The 22,188-nt window shown below is 41.4% G+C and overlaps 2 protein-coding genes across 3 annotated transcripts in view; both read right to left on the bottom strand.

The window, feature by feature from the left end:
- Positions 1 to 4,044, bottom strand: part of ppp2r5a (protein phosphatase 2, regulatory subunit B', alpha isoform) — a 98,148-nt gene extending 94,104 nt beyond the window's left edge. The window contains exon 1 of the mRNA XM_084083103.1: positions 2,981 to 4,044. Within this exon, the coding sequence (XP_083939229.1) occupies positions 2,981 to 3,128 (148 nt within the window). The 5' untranslated portion in view covers positions 3,129 to 4,044. The remainder of the gene's footprint in view (positions 1 to 2,980) is intronic.
- A 1,575-nt stretch (positions 4,045 to 5,619) lies between these two features.
- On the bottom strand, positions 5,620 to 18,872 carry dtl (denticleless E3 ubiquitin protein ligase homolog). Of its 2 annotated transcripts, none has more exons than XM_084082706.1 (15): positions 18,723 to 18,872; positions 16,066 to 16,191; positions 15,110 to 15,202; positions 14,936 to 14,997; positions 14,132 to 14,252; positions 13,842 to 13,907; positions 13,076 to 13,194; positions 12,382 to 12,455; positions 11,615 to 11,718; positions 11,074 to 11,178; positions 9,856 to 9,968; positions 8,839 to 8,928; positions 7,958 to 8,087; positions 7,026 to 7,735; positions 5,620 to 6,374 (listed from the first exon to the last, which is right to left on the bottom strand). In XM_084082706.1, exons 1-15 carry the CDS (start codon positions 18,772 to 18,774, stop codon positions 6,309 to 6,311), a joined length of 2,031 nt encoding a protein of 676 aa, XP_083938832.1. In that variant the 5' UTR covers positions 18,775 to 18,872; the 3' UTR covers positions 5,620 to 6,308. The 2 variants fall into 2 exon arrangements, with proteins under 2 accessions (XP_083938832.1, XP_083938831.1); XM_084082705.1 differs by having other exon boundaries at positions 16,066 to 16,194.
- Positions 18,873 to 22,188: the final 3,316 nt, after the last annotated feature.

The following is a 22,188-nucleotide window of genomic DNA, read 5'->3' on the forward strand; positions in this document are numbered from 1 at the left end:
CTTAGCCCTAGAATGGTCATACAAGCACTGTTAATAATCTATATACACAGCCATGGAACACTCAATGACATGAGAATTTTGTCCATGTGAATATATCATGGACAAGTGGAGATAATTGACTAAATACACGATTTCTGCCAGAACTTTCAGATGGATTTTAAGCTGACGCCAAGTCACACAGCAATTAATAATGATTGAATAAACACAAAAATGCCACAAATTAGAATAGCACAGAGATCGTTGTGTTGTCTATGGCTGTATGTAGAACACATGCAATGTAGGGAATATCAGCCATTCTAGGGCTAACAGAGACTAGACTACAAGGTGAAAATACAGGTCAAACATAGTTAGTCATCTGTCTTTTTTTTAAACATTTTTTTTCCAACGCCTTGCGGTTTTCCTAGTTGTCTCTTCATCAGCTATGGTTAACTGTGCACCGCCCGCCCCCATGCCTAGCACTCATCCCTAACACCAACACACACCACCTCAGCACTGCAGACAGCCGAGCCCACATAATGGGACCTAATCATGTAACAGTCCTGCTCTTCACCTTGAAAAGTATAGAATGTCTACATCCAAAAGACAAGTATTGTAACTGACAACATGAAGTCTCAAGCGCTGTAATTATTGGTAGTTGCGGGTTGCGTTTCTTTGGGCTTCTTTCTCAAGTGTACTTGCTTATTTGGGCTTGTTTCCAATGTTTTTTAATTATTATTTAAACCAGTGGTTCTCACATAAATGTTCATGTCATGGACCCCCAAATTAATATGTATTTGTCTCTAACTCCCCATCTGAAAATGTTTTGTTCCAGGGAGCCCTGGCTGTACCAGATGTTTCAAAAATCTTCCAAATATTCCACATTTTACTTCAAGATCTTATTGAAAATAGCAGATCTACAAGCTCACAACGCGTCGGATCGTGACACGTTGTGAGCTTGTAGATTTGCTATTTTCAAATAGCAGCTTATAGTCGCTTCTTCTGGTTTCATTTCCCTGGACCTGGTTGCTTATTTATCTCGCAGAATCTGGCAACACTGGAGCCTGTATACTTATTTGATAATAATTATGTCTGGTTTGGAATACCACAATGACTGTATTGCCTAAGATTTTGAAGAATAATTGTATGTACTATGTACAGTATTGACAGCTATTATCCACCCAGATCAGTATCCTGAGGAAATGAAAGTAATATTTGATAATTAAAATATAAAATATCTGTTAGTAATGGTGACCTCACAATGAACCCCTTTTACCACACTGGTAAGCCAATCACTTTGCCCAGACTAGTTCCCGCTTTCATTATTCTTTGGTGTGGTATTGTTGTGACATTCATTAATACACAGTAGTCAGTCAGGAACAGTGCAGTGTTGTGACAAAAAAGAAGCTTAATTCTAATCCTCACGGTTTGGAAAGATCTGGGATCAACAAATAGAAGACCGCTCGCCGTTGCCCAAACTGTCTTTGAGTTGCCCTTGATGGCTGGTTGCACTGTGTGTGTGTGTGTGTGTGTGTGTGTGTGTGTGTGTGTGTGTGTGTGTGTGTGTGTGTGTGTGTGTGTGTGTGTGTGTGTGTGTGTGTGTGTGGCTCTCAAAAGACTCAGTGTGGTGACGAAAAACAACAATAGGTGTTCAGAAAAAAAGGTTTCCCTGTAGAGATGGGGTTATGATCGTTTATCGTGATTAAAAAAACGCTCACAATATTGCAGAGATTTTAATTTATCGTGAAATTGTTCTTCTGTAAAGAGTGCATTTGGTATGCTCTTATTTCACCCTACACAAATAGCACCAAAATAGCAGATCTACAAGCTCCCAACAAGCTCACAACGTGTTGTGAGCTTGTAGATCGGCTATTTTTGGCGACGTTCCCCCTAGAATTGGGATGCTGGGGGTTCAAGTGGTTAATAAAAGTGGCATTTTAAGTTTTAAGCATATTTTCATATCGTTAATCGCAGTCATTTTTTGCCACAATAATCGTGACATGTAATTTGCATATCATCCCATCCCTAGTAGTGACGAAAAACAACAAAAGGTGTTCAGAGAAGAAGAAAAAAGGTTTCCCTGGGTGGTAAAAGTTTTTCTGCTGCAGCCAGCCAGCCAGTGCACATTGCACACATTTCACACTTTGAACAGCACACGCCTTTTTATAGCCTTTTATCAGCACATTAATTTGCTCAACAGCAGGAAGCCAAAGCATCTTCCAGTCATATTATCAACCCACACATCTGGCTAAAGCACATCCTGCACGCGTCAGTCAGTCAGTCAGTCAGGCCTTCTTCTGGAAGCTCCAACAACAACAACAACAGTTTGAGTTGTGTTTGTGTTTTGGGTGAAGAAGAACAACAACAACTTGATGCGTGGCCAGTTGCATTCAATCACTTCAAAACTGGCTTCATGTGAGCATTTAATTGCATAATATAAACAAGCAACAAGTTGCATTCTTCCAATGCAATTGTCGTGACTGCTGCACTGCAAGCTGAGGCTTTGCATGGCAACACATGTACTTTGCACGCGTGAAATATTCCCCAGTGTTGATTTAACTCCGAGAGCATATACAAATGTAACCAAATGGACCCTCATTGTTCTGCAACCTATAGTCTATAGCAGTGGTTCTCAAAGTGGATTCTAGGGACTCTCTGGGTTCCTTTAGGCCCTTTAGGGTCTAAATGGACCCCTACAAGTCTGTCACTCTGACAGTGTACAAATGGAACCACAGTGTACCTAACGGGTCCATTTGGTTCCATTTGTACACTGTCAAGAGTTAAGGGGAGACCTTGAAATGTAAAAAGTTTGAGAACCATTGGTCTATAATATACATGGAATGGACCCTTGAGGGTACATCTGGTTCCATTTGTACACTTTTTCAGAGTCAGGCTTTTACAGTGTAGTTACATAATTAACAACAAGGCATGCATAACTTGGTGACGATAAGTCACCAGATCATCAGAGATCTCAGGGGTGAACAAACATTGTGGATCCATTTACCTTTGAGTGGAGGCAACGGGGCCAACTCGACCAGGGCACTCTGGGTTCGGAACTGGGAAGACCCCTGAGACTTCTTCTGCTTCTGGGCCTTCCTCATCGATTTCCTCGTAAATCCGTCCACTTTCTCGGATGCAGAGATAGCCGACATTTTGATGCATGAACCGATAAATTGAAGAAGAAAAAAAGAAGTGGAAGAGAAAGAAGAAAAAAAAACACCTCTTTTGAGATCAAATCAATCCCCTCAATCAAATCAAAAGGTTCCCACGCGTGTTATCTTCTTCCATGTGGCACCAGTAAAAAATAAAAATAAAAGCAGATGATGATGATGATGATGGGTCTCCTGGTGAAGTTCTCTCTCTCTAGATCCTATGATGTGTGATGATCCAACATGGTCGGCAATAGCGATAGACCCGGCCGTTCCATCAGGACATTAGGTGTATTGGTTCCGGACCCGATAGTCCAGCAGATCAAACGACAAAATAACAGAACTTAAGACATTCACCTAGACTGGGACAACATCAAAACAAGACCCCCTGCTGCTGCTGCTGCTGTGTGACCGATGAGGAGGAAGGGACGACTAAACTCTTCCCGGGGTTGGAACACAAACTACTACAACCTGTTGCAGAACCTAGTATTAAATGCATGTCACAGACTCAGGGCCACACACATACACTCATACACACTCTTCACCAGAAGAACCGAGCTTTCCTTCTCTAGAACCCCCCCTAAACCCCCTCTCTTAAGCCTAAAACCCCAGCCTGGAGGATGTATCTATCTATCTATGGGAGCTGCTGCTGCTGCTAACGCCAACTAGCTAGCTAAAGTTAGCCTCCGTTAATGTTAGCCGCCGCCGCCGACGACGACAGCTGTCAGTTTGATGCGATGTAATTCATATAAAAACACAAAAAGTCAAAGTTGTTCCAGAAAAGCTTTGCGTCTTTCTCTTGTTGTTGTTGTTCTTTGTGACATAAGTGTTGTGTTGTCGCGGAGGGGAGCGGTGGAGGTGTCGCTTCTTGCACACAGCGAGCTTTTTAATCCCTGTTGGTTGTTGGAGGTTGTGAACAACTGTCCTCCTCCTCCTCCTCCTCCTCCTCCTCGTCTCTGACGATGTGAACTTTCAACGGACGTCTCATTCTGGGCGGAACGTTGCAAGGATGTGTCGGCAACGTCACAACTAAGCGACGCAGTCTAGTGCATAGACCGTAATAATTTTTTTTAGATGTTATATAAGTATAAACAGTAATAAAAATGTTTAGACATTATATAAGTATAACTAATCATTTATTATTATTATTATTAACATGAATTTAATTAACAGACATAAAGTTGAGTCATAAATTGTAATGTTCAAGGTATCCACAATCCACATATTTACTGATAAAACTAAGTCTAGAAATTGTGTTTCAAATGTAACTTTAATTGCTGTAGTCAAAACAAAATTTAAGATATCTAAACATCTAAGTGTAGTGGCCTTTTAAACATTTTAACAGCTTTCGCTCGATAAAAAATGGCTCAAGTTTTAAAATACGTTTTTTATTTTGTCAAGCGACGTGCGACACTGACCACTTCCGATCGTTTGTGACGTCACTGGGCTATCCTTGACATGATTATCCCATGTCTCATTCAGTGTATACGCACATTAAAAGACTAATGTTACACAGAAATAAGAACAAACATACGTTTTGAAATAAATGAATGGTAAAACATAAAACTGCTTGTTGAACACACTAACCTCGCGTCGTTGTACTACCTGTGGTTTTGATTTAGTAATCAGTGCTCAGATCCGGTCTGAGCTGCCTACTGTATCCGGGAAATCGCACCCAAACACACTTGCATGCACAGACACAGTTTCCGTATCCGCTACAGACCGGATCTACAATGTAAATTGAATCCCTGTGTAGTTAAACGCTGCTATTTGATCTTTGTGGACGCGCTACCGCTACAGCAGTGGTTCTCAAACCTTTTCATGTCAAGGACCCCCAAATTGACACTTATTAGCCCGCGGACCCCCATTTCAAAAGATAAGCCAGGGACCCCCAATAAGAGAAGATTGTTTACGGCTCTAGCAGTGATTCTCAACCATTTTAATTTTAAGGACCCCCCAGTTTGACATGCATTAGGCTACAGACCCCCATTTAATGGCATTTCTATCACTTGGACCGCAATTTATATTGTAAAATATATGTCAATTTAACTCTGAGAGTGTACAAATGGAACCAAATGGACCCGTTACAGAGTTATAGACCCATAAGGGTCCATTTGGTGCCTAATCTATCATTTAGCTGGGGACCCCTGGAACTCCCTCAAGGACCCCTGGGGGTCCCCGGACCCCACTTTGAGAACCAATGCGCTACAGGACAGCAGCGTGACCGGTGTACGCCACACTGACTGAAATTTCTACTGGCCAATCAACAAATGGAACCCAGAGAGCTTGAAACTTTTCCACCAATAGAAATCGCACTAAAACGGGACCAGAGTCACCAGACACGTGACAACTGAAAACAACAGACTGGTGAAAAGTGGGAGCTGTACAATGTGTCTGCATTACCAAAAAAACACAAGAAACACAAGCTTTAAATCAACTATTCTGAATTTAATAGACATATATAAACAGGTAACACCGTTACCCATGGTTATTTTGTACATCTATGAACAACTCAAGGAAATCTTTTTTTTGTTGATAAAACAGGAGCCATGTTATAGGAACTGTTGAAACTGTTGAAACATCTTTCTAACGAAAAAACAAAAACGAGAAAAAAAATGCAGCTTCTTGAGATGAGGAAACTGAAGTAGGCAATTTCCACATTGCGTCAACGGTGAAGCTTCAGGTTCATTGAGGTCATGTAATTTGAAAATAGATCAGTAATCTTAAATCAAAATACTTTACTGACCCGGGTCACCCAGGGGTCTGTACTTGGTCCCCTCCTTTTTTTTTCATCGACAAAATCCCTTTTTCCGGAAATAGCTAGTGTGCTTGTAGATCGGCTAATTATTTTAACCCATTAAGACCGGGAACGCATCTGTGTCTTGTAGATCTGATATTTTTGAAAAATCGTGAACAAATATTTTCTATATTCTTTTCAAAAAACGGTTAGGATTTAGAAAACAATATTAGAATCAGCCTCAGTTCTTAATGGGTTAACCTATTATGACATGCCCGGAATAGGGAGGCTATGGGTATGTCAATAGACCCCATGTTATGGCCAGTCTAGGGGGTGTCTTGCCATAATATGAAAAAATACACAATAAAATACACAATAAAAACAAACATCAATATATATACAGTATGTAAAGTCAAGAACAGAAATGCTAGGCTGGTCCTTATAGATCACTCCAGGGTTCTTCTGTGGAAATAGGAGGATATTTTCTTCATGGACTGTGGTGAGCGGATTGTCTGAAATACAAGAAGAGGAGAGACTGGTAACTTGCCCGTTCTTAAGAAGACACTCTATACATGTGGACTTTTACCCATGATAGGGATCAACCTATCTGCAAATTACGGAGCATTCCGACTCAAGTCAGTGTGTATTTATTGTGCAGGGTCAGTCAAAGCCACAGTGTCGACAAGAGATCCAACCAATTTATTCCCTGCGAGGGCTGGGTGCTAAGGACAAAATACAATATCACAATATTTTTGACCAAACACCATATCGATATTGTGATGATAATATCGTAACATTATCAATTTGACCGTAGGGCTTTCACAGAAGTATTAACACAATGAGATTTGATAAATAATGGTCAGTAATTCCTATAACTAAGTGGGTAAAGGCAAATAATAGAAGTCACTTAAGATAGAAAACTACTTAACTTCACTGTAATGCAACCTGAGCTTGTTGATCGACTATGTTTTGCCATTAGGTGGTTAAAACCAGGAAAGGACAACACTTAATATGCAATATCACAATATTACAATATCCAAATTCCAGACATTGTCGAGCCCTCTTCCCAACAATTGTCATGCATGCAAAACGAGCAACACGTAAACAAACAAGACAGAATAAATACAGTTTTTTTTTAATGAGTCAGGGATGTGTGTGCTTACTGGTGAAGATGGTGTCCTGCCCTCTTGTTTCTTAGAGACACCGGGACTTCTGGAGGTGCTGGCACCTCTGGGGGATCGTATGGGGCTTCCCAGGCCCTTCCTCAGTCTTTGGCCCAACACTGACAACCAGTCCACTGCACCAGGGGAGCAGTTCTCCTTGCCGCCTTGTCTGGAAGGCGATTGTAGGTGGTCCTCCATCCTCACAGGGTCCGCGTCCTGGTGCTGCTGGTGGTCCAGGGCCGGGCAGCACACGTCCACGAGAGGGCGACTCCTCTTGGCCGGAGGAGGAGGATCGAGTAACGTGACACAATCGCACCGCTCGGCTCCGTCGCAGCTCGCCACGGCGCCACCGCCGCCGTGATCGAGCCTGCGCTTGACCCGGCGCTCGGCGTGGGGAGGGGAAATCCTCACCGGGCTCAGCACCCCCCGCAGCGGCGGGCTGGCCGGCTCGGCGGCGGGGGACTCGGGGGTGGTGGCGGGGGTGAACCAACGTTTGATCGAAGTCGGAGTCCTCTGGTGATGGGGGTTGGTTTTGGCACCGTGAGCGTGGACAGGCGACGTAGTGCTGGAGGACAGTGGCAGGGCGGCCACACTGGGGGCACAGGCTGCTGGCTGTGGCGATGCCAGTGCCGGCTGTGGCGATGCCAGGGCTCCGGCACTCTCTGTCCTTGTGCTCTTGGCTGGTGTGTTCTCAGTTTGCCTTGAAGGCTCTTAAAGACACAATGAGACAGACATTTGTAAATATTTTAACCTGCCCTAAGTATATCCATACCATCTATATCTAGATATAGCTATATTATATAGATGTACTTGCATTTGTACATGATTTGTTTGTCTAATTCATGTGTAAATCAGACCTCTTTGTCCATTTGAAAGCTTTGGCTCCATGTTAGTTTGGCAACAATCTAATGTGAGTCGTCTTGTCTACTTACTTGAATTGAAGAGAGACCCAGGTTCCGCCCACCCGACCAGATTGGCCTCTCCTACGGATGACTTGGCGCCGTCCACTCCCCGATCCAGCCTCCAGATCCGTACGGTGTTGTCATCAGAACAGGAAACCAACTGCCAACAAAATAGTGGGACATTACACAGGGCCTAAATCAATCTTCCTGGTATTTTAAAACACTTCACTTTCAAAGGAGTGGAAGAAAGGCACAAAACATTATGTGTCAAATAAAGCTCTTAAGCCGAATTTATACTTCGGCGTACGGCAGTGTCACACACCAAAAATAGCCAAACCTACAGACCCACAACACGGTGCATCCACGATGTGTTGTGAGCTTAGGTCAGCTATTACGATGGAGCATAAATCATGCTTTAGTCACGAAGGACTTGGAAAGAAGAGAATGTCTCCTTCATGGCCTATAACTACTTAAAGCTTCAATCCATACGTTTCAGCGCATATACTGTTCAATCCAGTGCGCTGTCTGCTTCAAATAACTTTATTGACAATGTCAACCAGTAGATGTCCTCATGTCTAATGCCACCTTCTGAAAACCTTGGGACTACAATTATTCACAGAGCCGATTGAAGGGTAGGGAGACCACCTCCAACCACTGCAGATGTACTAGTTAAATTGTATTAATGTATATTGTATTAATGTATTCAATACCATATCAATCTGGGAACAAATAAAAAAGGAAAAACAGCGCCAGATTAATACCGTACAGGTTGGGTTAAAATAACGTTTTTTTCATTCAAATAAATTGCAGGTTATAACTTTAGCTGTGCATGTAATTGTCTCCAAGAAACCTTGTAAATATTGTAAACAACAATAGGTCGTAGTTCATTACAAGACGGACTGTCATCTCACCTTGGTGAAGTCTGTCGGACACCATGCAATAGACGTCACTTCCTGACTGTGACCCTTGAGCAACACGGGAGGTCGTTCAGGCTCCGAAATCTGGAACGAATCGATGACAAGAAGATTATTTCAAGACGTTTCAAGAAGTACACTCAAAATGCATCATATTTTATTATGGTGATGGCAAAAAATATAACGAAAACAGCAGATCTCTAAGCTTGTAGATCGGTTATTTGTGCTAATTTGGGAAACTAAAATAAAACGTGATAATTTTTGCCCATAATGATAACATGCCCAAAGTAGTAGTCTTTCAAGACCAGTGTTGATTTCGTCGACTAAAACTATGACGAAAAATGTTCGTCGACTACCTTTTTTCACTGACGAAAACAAATAAAAACTAAGCTACGATGACTAAAACTAAGACTAAATATGTTGACAATTTCGTCAACAAATAAAAACTAGAATAAAATGTTGGTGAGGGACTAGTGGAGAAGAGATCCAGTATAACTAAAAGACGCTTGGGTGTTGCGCTCTGAAAATAGCCGATCTACAAGCTCACAACGCGTCGCGCTGCGACGCGTTGTGAGCTTGTAGATCGGCTATTTTCAGAGCGCAACCAAGTGTAAAATCAGCCTTTAAGACGCCATCAAGGCACGCCAAAATACATTTAAGTTGACTAAATCTACTGTAGATTTAGTCGACTAAAATCGTATGATATTTAGTAGACTAAAACTAGACTAACAGTAAAACATTTCAGATGACTAAAATATGACTAAAACTAAATGGAATTTTATTCAAAAGACTATGACTAAAACTGAATCAAAATATGCTGTCAAAATCAACACTGTTCAAGACAGACTGTTGGCTCACAAGTTAACATTTTCAAATGATAGACAGCTTCCCGTTTGTGACCTTTACACGTTAGTAGTAGTTAAACAGAAGCATTCGAAGATTGTGGAAGAGTTGTCTGGCTCGACAGACTACCCAAATAGGGACATCAGGGTTAAAGTGGTCAAGGAGACAAACCTTCCAGATGTATGTGTGCTGGTCACTCGAGCCACTCGCCAAGAACTGGTCGTCTGGACTAACGGTGGACTTGACATAAAACGAGGCGTTCAGGTGGCCACTGAAGACGGACACTGTTGGTGGAAAGCAAACAAACGTCACCTTCTGAGAGACTTGAGACACAAACGTCGGAAGTATACCATGATGCTGGCTGAAATGATGTGATCTAACAATAAATGTAGTTTTAGGCAGTCCGAGAGACACATTCCACTGCTCTGTAAAAATAAATTGAACCATGGGAACAGTGTGGCTCCCCTATGGATCTCTGACTTCACGTGATCAGCCTGTGACATCAGTTATCTATATGACGTCGGTTGTCAATGACCTATTTGAAATACGACAGCAAATTTGGGCAGCCCAATCAGAAGCCCCTTTACTTCCCTAAAATGTGTAGATAAAATATTTCAAAAAGTATAAAAAGCATGTAAAAACGACTTCTTAAGTCGCTTCTTTGTGACAAGAAACATGGCGCTGATCAGTCCAGGGGTTTTGGAGATTATATCTGGAAACACAGACGGCTCTGTCTCCTATATAGCCATGCTGCGAAAAAACTTGAAAAACTCAGAAGTCTTGAAAGCTTCCAGAGCAAAGGATAAAACCACTCAATGACTATTTTATGTATCTGGCATGTTGTCTAGGCAAATTCATCATGTGACACATTGACATTCCACATGCAGTCAAGGAAGCCGTTATCTAGAGAAATGATGCTCACAGCAGGAAGGGAATCACCAAAAGAGTCTGTCATGAGGTATAACAGTGTTTCAAAAATGTCCCTCCTGGCTTTGAGTACAGTAACATGGTGCTAAATTATTTCTTTGTACTCTATTCACATGACCATTTATTCTGTAATGTTTTTGATAAATGAACAAACTGCAAATGTGTCCATCTTTGATCTGATCTGGTTTGTAGTACAACAAAAGCCAACGCTAAACAGTGACTTGCTCAATACCAAACGTATTCTCTATTCTGAGAATCATTATCCTTTCATTCACTTCACCTCTCTATCACAGTTGAAACCAAATAACTCAGTCTGCAGCGCCATCTAGTGATAAACAATGAATTACATAGGAAACACGAATAGAAAATGGCTTACTCTGTCTGCAAAGTGCAAAGTAGAGCTATCATGACAAGCCACGCGTACAACTACTAAGTTACGCATTTCAAATGAATATTGCTTACCTGGAGTGGTTTTCAATCCAGTGACATTGAACATGTAGATGTTATCATCGGTACAGTTGGACAGCAGGTTAGACCCCGTCGAGTCCAGAACAAGTCCAGAATAACCTGTAAAACACAGAATCTAGTCATTAGCTCACACTCATGGAATTTTCACAAAACCTAAAAAGGGGCATAAGTGCTATGTTTTTGTTGAAATAAAAAAAGTTGTTTTATAAAGTTAACGCTCTATATTCCAAAATGTATCATTGCTTTATAGAGTGGTTGTTCAGTAACATGGGTCTCGTCTCTCCAGCTCTTTAGTAAATAGAAAATATATTTTGATGATTTTCAGGTTGGGATACCAGTTGTATCCAGTCAGGAAAGAGAACACCACAAAGATCATTTATCAGCTTCAATAGTGTTCCAGTTCCAATTGTATCCCAACCTGGAAATGTAAATTCCGTTCCGTAGAAGACTTATTTTAAGAAACATTATAGCTTAAGTTACACCCCAAAAAAAGCCTTGTCCTATTGGAAAGTAAGAAAAGAAAATACCAACCAACCTAGTTTCCGTCTGCTAGAACCAGGGTAGGGGTACGTCTGCATGGGTACAGGATCATAATGATGTACGGTGTAGTTCTTCCTAAGATCCCAAACCTTGATTATCCTGGTTAAGATGGGAAGAAAAAAAATTATCACAATTACAAAGCAAGATTATGCTCTATTTAAAAAAATAAAATAATGATCTGATCCCATATTCAGTGCTGTAAAGTAACTAAGTACATTCACTCAAGTACTGCACTTAAGTATAATTTTGAGGTATTTTTTTACTTTACTGGAGTATTTCCAATTTGCAGTACTTTTACTTCTACTCGACTACATCTCAGAGGCAAATGTTGTACTTTTACTCCACTACAATTATTTGAAAACTTTAGTTACTAGTTACTTTGTAGATTTTGATTATTATTACAAAAGACACATTAACCACTTCAACCCTATATACATTCGGCTATTTTCAAATGGCCGTTCTACAAGCTCACAATGCGTCGCGATGCGACTCATTGTGAGCTTGTAAATCAGCTATTTTCAAAAGATGTTTTAGACATTTTATACATTTGCAGACATTCTGCACAATGAGTGCTTTCTACTTTTGGTACATTTTGATACCAATACTTTTGTACTTTTACTCAAGTCAATTTTGAATTCCAGACTTATTCCTGCAGTATTGATACTTTTACTTAAATAAAAAAACTTGAGTACTTTTTCCACCACTGCCCATATTTTTTTAGACAGTATAACAACTGATGATGTCAGCCATACTACTACTCACCCATCAACAGCTCCAGCAGAGATGAGGGTGTGTTCGTCACGAAACAGAACCACCGTGACGCTCTGCTGGGAGTCCTGTGAGGAACACAACAGCAGCACATCTGTAAACAGCAGCATCCTAATCCTAGCCATTCATCAGTGTACAGCCTTAAATATACGATCAGAGGCTCCACTCAGAAGTATACTATAGTCTGGCAACCGTTTCTGTTATACTTTGAGGAGGTGTATTCTACTGTTGCAAATTAATATAGCCATTTGCCATTCTTTCCCCCCCCATTCCCTTTCCCTCTTCTTCCCAGTTATAATTGATTTATTTATTTTACATATTTTTAACTTTGCAATTGATTACATTACATTTCACAACATTACATTTCACTACATAATAATAAAAAATAAAAAAAATCTGTTCCATTCCTCCTTTTATTCTGCATTTATTTGTTTATTCTCTTTTTTCTTTTCTCTTATTGACTTTAATTTTGTGACATCGATACCGCTTTTCATGCCAATGTGTTGAACTAAAATTCCCTTGCATTTTCGGTCATTTAATAATTGGTTGATACGGGTATCTGTTTCATTGGGTATTGAGTACTAGTGTCTGTGATGTCTTGTAGTTTGTTATATGTTTGTAAAATTCAATGCAAATATTTGAATAATAATAATAATCAATGTACAGCCCAGCTGTCGAGTGAACTCACCACGGACGGCGCGATGCCAGTCGCGAAAGGACGCCTCTTCTTCGTTTGTTTCTTTGGTGTGATTTTGTCTGCCGTGTTGTGAGCCCCGCTGATCTGTTTGACCTGTCTGTAGAAACCATCTGACAGGGAAACACAGCATTTCACTCATCAAGTCCATTTACTCCATTACTTGTCATCCTTTGAGAACCACTGATTTAACCCACAAATGTCTTCTAAATCCCAACAGTATTCTGAAAAAAAATATGTTTCTATTACATTACATTACATTACAGTCATTTAGCAGACGCTTGTATATATATATATAAGAAGGAGCTGTTCCTTTCACTGCTGGCTAGCACCAGGGTTTTAAACTGAATGCGAGCCGCTACGGGGAGCCAGTGTAGAGAACGGAGAAGGATAGTTGTGTGAGAGAACTTGGGGGTTTCTATATCAGTGGTTCTCAAAGTTTTTCATGTCAAGAACCCCGAAATTATATGTATTTGGCCACCGACCCCCATCTCAAAATATGTTGTTCCAGGCAAAGTGTAAAAGAATGCTTTTTTAGCTCAAATAAAAAAATGACAGTGTGCCACAAGTTCAAAAGTGCCTTGTGGATTTGTGACAACGACACACACACACCATTATTGCATTATATACAGCTATACAAAAAGTTAAGGATTTTTTAATCTATTCGTCTTTAATTTATTACATCAACATTTAGACCCTTTTTTGGTGCCCAAGGAACACAAATCAAAAATCAAACGTTTTTCAATCAATCTCCTCATACCTTTTTTGCTGCACCTGGTGTCCCAGACCATAATATTTCCATCTCTTCCACCCGTACAGAACACAGCTGTTGAAAGAGGACAAATGTAACTAAGACGGTCATGAATTGTAATAATTGAGATAAGATTGACAATGGTGTCATGACATCAATTAAGGGATTTTGTGCCAGGCCCTAAAGCCAACTCTACATGAATCGTGGCATCCCGTTTCTGGGCCAAAGTTAGCCAAACTACAAGCTTGCGACACGTACAGTTGTAGATCAGCTATTTTCGAGAGATATATCAATGGTACCTTTCTCGTCCTTGGTGAAGGCCACAGACTTGACGCTACACTGGTGTCCCTTGAATGTGCCCAGAAGTTCTCCACTCTTCAGGTCCCACAGTTTAGCCATCTGGTCACCTGATGCCGTTACCTGAGGAAGATGATCCATGAGTACCATCTTTTAACAGTAGTCAACGTTATCAACTTCCTGATGATGATAGACTGGGGAACATACTGTATCTATGTACAGTATGTATCTAACTTCATATCTGTCTACCTGTATCTACATGCCATCGATTGCTGATTGATCCAGAATTCCACGACAATGCCCTTAATTACATATTGATTGCTTTGTTAGTACATACAGTACATTACATAATGAATTACTGATAGCCATTACATTACATACATAACGTTGATATGCCCCTTTTACTGTGACAGACTTCACATTATATTTATTTGTGTTCAGCTAGGCCTTGTGCTACCTCCAGATCATTCCCGGGATTGGATTTATATGACGTCATTCTATGTGATTGAATGCCTGTGAACCTTGGCCTCCGAGTCCATCCACTGGTGGCCTATACACACGATGTACACCTGACTAGTCAGGGCGCAGAAAGCCAGGTCAAATGTCATCTTTAAACGGTATTTTATATAATGGTCCCTTTTGTTAATACTACTACTACTCTGTTTTTGTTCTCTACCCCTGTATCCTTGATTCATCCTAACAGTGGTGCTGCTATGATGACTGAATTTCTCACAAGACTAATACAGTTCTGTCTGTCTATCTACCTATTGCAAGGCAAGTCATAAGGAAAGTTGTGTTTTCCGTACCAAACGAGCATCTCCAGGAACCCAGGCTATATCAAAGACAGCATTCTCGTGAGCCATCCATTCTGTGTGGACGAGAACACACAATCATCATTAGACACTTAGGTTCATTTATTGACAGAAGCCGGATGCTAAACAATGTACACTGTCAACAAACCCAGACATTATTTTACGTACCTTTCAAAATTGGGGTTGTCCGGTTTTCTGTGTTGTACAGACGAACAATACCTTCCTCATTGGCCACGGCAAGGACATTCTGCGTGCCCCTTACTAGAGACACATGGGTAGAGAGAGCAAGCCAGGGTCATTAGATGAAAAATTGACAGTAAAATTCATAGTGTTAATTTAGCTCTGATAGTATACATTACATTACATTACATTACAGTCATTTAGCAGACGCTTTTATCCAAAGCGACTTACAATAAGTGCAATCAACAAAGGTAGGGAACGAAAGCTACTAATCACCAGAGGTTATAAGTGCATTTTCTGCAATAACAAGCAACCAAGAGCATACCTAGCGCTAAGGTAAAAGTGCAATATATCAGCTACCTATTTCCTTAAACAGATGAGACAAAATAGCTAAGTCAAATGAGCAGGAGCTAAAAACAAATAATTGTATTGACTAAACAAGATCCGATAAACATGAGCAGGAGCTGGAGCTCCTGCTCATGTTTATCGAGCAGGAGCTAAAAACTGAGCAGGAGCTAAAATGAGCAGGAGCTAAAAACAAATAATTGTATTGACTAAACAAGATCCGATAAACAATTCAACAATAAAACAAGCATTCGTACAACTAGTTAACAACAAGTAGGCCAGGCAAAGAGGAAGGGTAGTGTTTCCTGAAGAGGTGGGTTTTCAGCCTGCGGCGAAAGATGGGCAGTGACTCTGCTGTCCTGACATCAGTGGGAAGTACATTCCACCACTGTGGGGCCAGAACAGAAAAAAGTTGTGACCGTGTCGATCGACCAGAAGGTTATACAAATAGAACTGTTCCATTTGTATATTCTCTGAGTTACAGGTCCATTTCTATTCTATCAAGAATTAAAGGTTAATTTGGTTCCATTTGTGCCGTCCCAGAGTAAAACGATGGTGGTCTCTGAAGATTAAACGAGACACATGATTGGTTGATTTACCTGAGGAGAACTCTAGTCCAAACGGGGGTACAGCGACGCCGTATTTTCCATGGGAGATGTACTCATCGTGTCGGGCACACTGGAAGCCTTCTAGCAGAGTGGTGAGAGGGTACCTGGGACACTGATCTGCTGGAGCACAAGAGTCAAATCAACTGATTTACAAACAACTCCAGCAATTCATAGCAATGGATCCCTCACTGATGGAACGTTCAACAAAGGCCTGTGTGCCGAAACGCGGCTGTTGGGTTGACTGCTGCTGCGGAACAAACATTATTTAAAAAAAGACTCCTAAGTGTGGATTGTTTCTTCTCTACTCGGAACGTTCAACGTTACCATTGTTATGGCAATATTGGACTGTCATATATTGATCTACCATTTCTTGATTGTATGCATATCGCAAGTTGCCATTCGCCTCACACCCACAGTTGTGGGTGTCCTTTCAGGGGTTAAGACACCTCCTTTGTGTTTATTCCTCCGTGTTGTTGAATCAACCCTTTTGATCAAGCTATGTAAATGGACATGCCACACCTATTGTTTCTTGGTCGTGGGACCCCCTGGGCCTGGCTTGGGAGAGAGGTATAAAGACACTGAGAAAATATTTGAGAGGGTCTTCTTTTAAGAGAGCTTAGTTGGAGGGGACACAACGCTGGAAGAGCACTACTCTAGATCAATCTACCCAGCAACACAAAATATTAAACTCAGCCCCATCTTTACCAGCAGCAACATATACTTGTAACGTGAAAGGTATTTCTACATTGTAGTACAGCCATTTTCAGAGCCCTTAGAATGGCTCATATTCCATACCTTGAATGCATAAAACAGCAGTGGTGTAAAGTAAGCAAGCACATTTACTCTGTATGGTACTTAAGTTTTAACTACATTTCTATTGTCTATTTGAAAATAGCAGATCTACAAGCTCACACTTGTGTCCCAATGCAACGCATTGTGAGCTTGTAGATCTGCTATTTTCAAAATATTTTTGTACATTTGAAATGTTAAGTGAAATGGGACAGTCTGCATAGTGCATTGGTTCTCAAAGTGGGGTCCGGGGACCCCCAGGGGTCCTTGAGGGAGTTCCAGGGGGTCCCCAGCTAAATGATGGATAGTTAATCAAATGGACCCTTATGGGTCTGTAACTCTGAGAGTGTACAAATGGAACCAAATGGACCCTAACGGGTCCATTTGGTTCCATTTGTACACTCTCAGAGTTAAATTAACATTGATTTTACAATATAAATTGGGGTCCCAGAGATAGAAATGCCATTAAATGGGAGGTCCGTAGCCTAATGCATGTCAAACTGGGGGTCCTTTATTTAATGTTATTTAATTAAAATGGTTGAAAATCACTGCTAGATATGACCCACATATGAAAAAATCTTCTCATAAATGTGGGTCATATCTGGCATATTTTTTCAGATGGGGGTCCGCGGGCTAATAAGTGTCAATTTGGGGGTCCTTGACATTAAAAAGTTTGAGAACCACTGGCATAGTGTACTATCAAGTAAAATTTGTATTCCGTACTTTTACTTGTAATTACAGACTATTTATACATTGCAGTATTGATACTTTTACTTAAGTAAAAGATGTCATGTGAGTACTTTTTTCCACCACTGTAAAACAGAGTACATGCATGAATGTATGGAATGTCAGCCATTCTAGGGCTGACGTTACAGCAGCAACAACTAGGTCAGGTCCAGCATAATGGAGGCTGGCTATTGTATCATTAGGCTAAATAAAGACTATGAGGCATCATGTCAACACGATCAGAAGAACGTATCGTGATCGATAAAGCGTTTGGTTCGTGGATGAACAAATATAAACACAGATTAACACTGAATGCACGATGATCTTTGGCCCTAAATGAACCAACGTTAGCATGCGGCTAGGGACGAGATCCACGTCCACTGAGGGCCACAGCAGCAATGGTGGAAAAAGTACTCAGATGTTTTACTTAAAAGTATCAATACTGCAATGTAGAAATACTCCGTTACAGGGGAAAGTCCGGAATTAAAAATGTACTTGAGTAAAAGTACAAAAGTATTGGCATCAACATATACTTAAAGTAGCAAAAGTAAAAGTACTCATTATGCAGACTGTCCCATTTAAAGTTTCAAAATGTATGAAAATCTTTTGAAATAAGCAAATCTACAAGCTCACAGATCTGCTGTTTTCAAATAGCCGAAATATATAAAGAGCTGAAGTGGTTAATGTATGTTTAGCAATACAAATCTAGTAAAGTAAAGGTACCTCAAAGTACAGTACTTGAGTACATGTACTTATTTACAAAGTTATTGATCCCAGATCTACTGATCGCAGCATGTCATTATATCCGAAAATGCCCAATCTCTCACATTTCCTCACAATCTTTGCAGATGTTTCAAAGTCTTTCGGAAAATAGCTGATCTGCAACGCTGACGCGACGCGTTGTGAGCTTGCAGATCAGCTATTTTCGAGCAGCCCAAGTAAATAATAGGGTTTGAGTTTAATAGCCTTGGACCAAGACTATCATAGATGTATTTGATAGAGTCTGACTTTTACTTACGTATAATAGATATATTATGCATTGATATATCTATAAATCCATAAATACAACGTATGATAGTCTTGATCTAAGGCTTAGGTTTGAGTGTTTAAAAAATAAAAGTAGTTTTTCTCACCATTGAGCTTCCGTCTGCTGATTCCTCTGTCAACGATGGATCTAAACAACATCTCTGCTCCGAGACAACAGATGATCTACAGTAACAATGTTTTATTTCATATATTTCTCCTCCCAGATCAGCCTGGTTTTCTCCTCTTCTCTGCGCGACTACTCTCTGTCTTCTGTTCTTTCCCGCGAACACCGACGGATCGAATCCCCCCGCGAAACTTACGTCGGGCTCAGCCATTGGTTGCGAGCATAGTGACGTTTGACGTACGCCCCCCAGTGGCCAATGAGGCGTCTACGTACGAGAGTATGAGGCTTCGTGATTGGTCCAATACCCTTCCGGCTTCTAGCGGTACTGCTGAAAAACGAGAAGTAACCTAACCATAGACATGATGAACCTACCTCACTCTATGGAAGGGATCCCAACTTGAAAGACACTTAGTGATTAGTTATTTGTTAGTTATTGGTTATCAATTATCAACACAATGGTCGGTGTATCTCAGCATAGCTTGGTTTGTATGCTGGCAATGATGAGACACTTCTGAATTTGATACAAAACTGCCCTCTGGTGGTGTGACATATGGGGGCATGTAGATGATTGCCTGCCTAGTACAGTATTGTCACTATACTGTACCACCAGGCATGCAAATCATCCCACTATGCATAAGCATAGTGGGATGATTTCGTATCAATTTCAGAAGTGTCTCATCATTGCCAGACAGACAAACCAAGGAAGGAGCTATGATGAGATATACACCATTGTGTTGATAATAGTACTATAGAGCGTGCCAACGACTCGTCACTACGGGGGGTGTGGCATAGTAGCCGCAGACATACTTGAGGGGGGCAATGTTAAGTCAACCTGGTTTTTACCCCTCAAAGATGTCCGCCGCTACCAAAAGACACTTGTTGACGCCCCCTTCAGGATTTTTGGCACGCTCTATATAGACGGATTTCCGCGCGACGTCATCACAGAGCAGAATGCGCAATCTGCGCATGCTCGGGGAAAACGAATTGTTGCGCCGTTCACTCTGTTGTTATGTTCGGGAGTTAGATAGCCATAATTCTGCTATTATAGGCATAATAGGCATAATGCTGCTATTATATACAAACAGATCCAACTTCCGACAAATCATTTTTATTGAGTAAACAAGGTATTACAAACTGCATAATTTAATCTACTTTCATTAAACCCGGTGAAGATCATTTATTTTATGAATGGACATTTGACCAGAGCTGCTGCGGGTAATGGCGCCCTCTATAGGCTACCCCCGGATCTGCACGGTCATATCCTCTCATGTTTACTAACAGGAAACCTGTCTATACAGGAATGAACATTGAGTTAGTGACTGTGGAAGCATTGTTGGAGGTGATCTGGGAGGTTAACTCTCTGATATTTAACCTTGTAAACGAAGATCCATGTTTGAAGGATGTTTATACTAAAGATAGTTCAAATGTTACAATTTGAGAATAGAGGTGAGGACGGTTCCCTGAACCTTTGACGTTTTTTTAAGTAATTTATGGAGGTGATCTGTACTAAGATGTTGAAGATGTTCTATGAATGTGGTGGTGGTGGTCGGTGCCCTCCTGTTTGGCAGCAGGCCGAGGGCAGTTGACACCAACAGACTCAACCAACTGAATAGGAAAGCTAGTAGTGAGGTTGTGGGAGTGGACCTGGAATCCCCTCCCTGGCACTGCTGCTGGCAGTAGGCCAGAGAGGAGGAGACTGTCCAAGCTCCATCATGACATCTCGGACAATGCCTCCCATCCTCTCCATGATGAACCAATCAAAAGAAGGAGCCCATTCAGTGAGAGACTCATCATGCACTGTCTGACACTGTAGTGTAGTACTGTATGTAATGTATGTATTATCACCCCTTTTATAAATGATCATATCTTGGAAGTGGATCCTGTCTTTGTAGTGTCCAATAGCTAATTTAATGTTAAGGTAAATATGGAATGCGTCCATTATCTTAAAACCTTGTCACCGCTTTGTTGACATTGATTTCATACATTTTCTGTAGACCCACTATTTGTTTTTCCTTCCGTTTGGCCCCTTTACAGCTTTGCTTCGTCCTTGAAACACGCCATTATGATGTTGCTTTTTACAAAATTAAGGCTGATCCATAATGGTAATCCATATGTGTTTGCTATTGACTTGTGAGATGAGATGTGTGATTATGTACATACAAGTGATATCGAAAATTACCAGTAGGTGTCTCCATCTCAACACTAGGAGGGTTGTTTGCACATGGTATTCAAGTATGGGTCATGGTATTGGCCCTTTGTTCAAGGAGCCAAGACCTAGTTTAAAATACAGTAGGCCTAATACTACTGTAGGTACAGATTGTACCAGTAAGACTCCCTAATCGGGAGATAAGCGACCGTAGGTCACATGTATACAGAAGAGGGCTGTAACGGCGATTGGTTCCTAGTTGTGTGGGCAATGTATAGTTTTGTTTGGTGGTCTAAGAAATGTGGTGGCAGGCATGTTGATGACATGAGTGTAGACATACTGTGTAGTGTGTAGCAATTTGTGTGTTTTTAGGGGCAAAACTGTAGGAGTAGTGGGCAAAAATGTGTTGTGAAAAGCGGCCTGAAGGTGGCGCTAGAAGAGGGCCATGTGAGAAATTAGGGGTGGGGTGTCCGCGTTGCCTTGGCGGACGAATAGGTACCGGCCGCGGCTCTCCCGGACGCTCCTAGCCCGAGTTAAGGCATTTTATGTGAGCTGCAGTGGCAGGGGGTCCTCCACTGGGGGCGCCACCACTTTTGCATCCGTTCTGGAGCACCAGGAGTGGGTGGTCCCCGGGAATGCCCCGTGAGCAGCCCCGTTGGGGTGGTCATTTGGTAATTAGTCCACATGTGCTCATTTTTTACACTTGGGGGTCCCCGAGGCAGCTGGGGGTCCCTGGAGCTCCGGGGGTCCTTGGAGGGTGTAGTTTGGCAGGTAAGGAGTGTGTGTGCAAAATCTGGCATGGATCGGGGCAACGGGTGCGGAGATATGAGCAGGGCAAAAGTGTGACGGGACGTGTGTGACGGAGTGACGTGACGGACGGACACCTGGAGCAGGTTTCTATAGTAAATGCGACCTACGGTCGCAAACAGTAAAGACCTCACACACACACACACACACACACACACACACACACACACACACACACACACACACACACACACACACACACACACACACACACACACACACACACACACACACACACATAGGGGACATACAGTATATACAGAATTGTTTTCACCTATTAGTCCACCATTAAACCCTCACAAAACGAGCACTGGGAAACACAGCTATATTTATGGTCTGGGCGGTTCTTAGTATAATTCGATTTTCAATTGGAATTCACTTTCTAAAAAGCATTTTGGGATTTTTCACCCAGAAAAAAAAATCTATGTTTCAACTTTAAATTATACTGAGATCCCCAGACCATTTCTGAACTTTAATCCGTTAAATATTGAGTCAC

The sequence above is a fragment of the Gymnoscopelus microlampas genome, assembly GCF_963454915.1.
Source record: "Gymnoscopelus microlampas genome assembly, chromosome: 16".
Lineage (NCBI taxonomy): Eukaryota > Metazoa > Chordata > Actinopteri > Myctophiformes > Myctophidae > Gymnoscopelus > Gymnoscopelus microlampas.

Excerpts from the sequence above, each read along its gene's own strand:
- dtl (XM_084082705.1), bottom strand. The coding sequence starts at position 18,774 with ATGTTGTTTAGATCCATCGTTGACAGAGGAATCAGCAGACGGAAGCTC. Across the intron at positions 13,195-13,841 it reads CACCAGGTGCAGCAAAAAAG|ATGGTTTCTACAGACAGGTC; the intron begins GTATGAGGAGAT and ends TTTCCCTGTCAG. Across the intron at positions 11,719-12,381 it reads TCTGCTGGAGCTGTTGATGG|GATAATCAAGGTTTGGGATC; the intron begins GTGAGTAGTAGT and ends CATCTTAACCAG.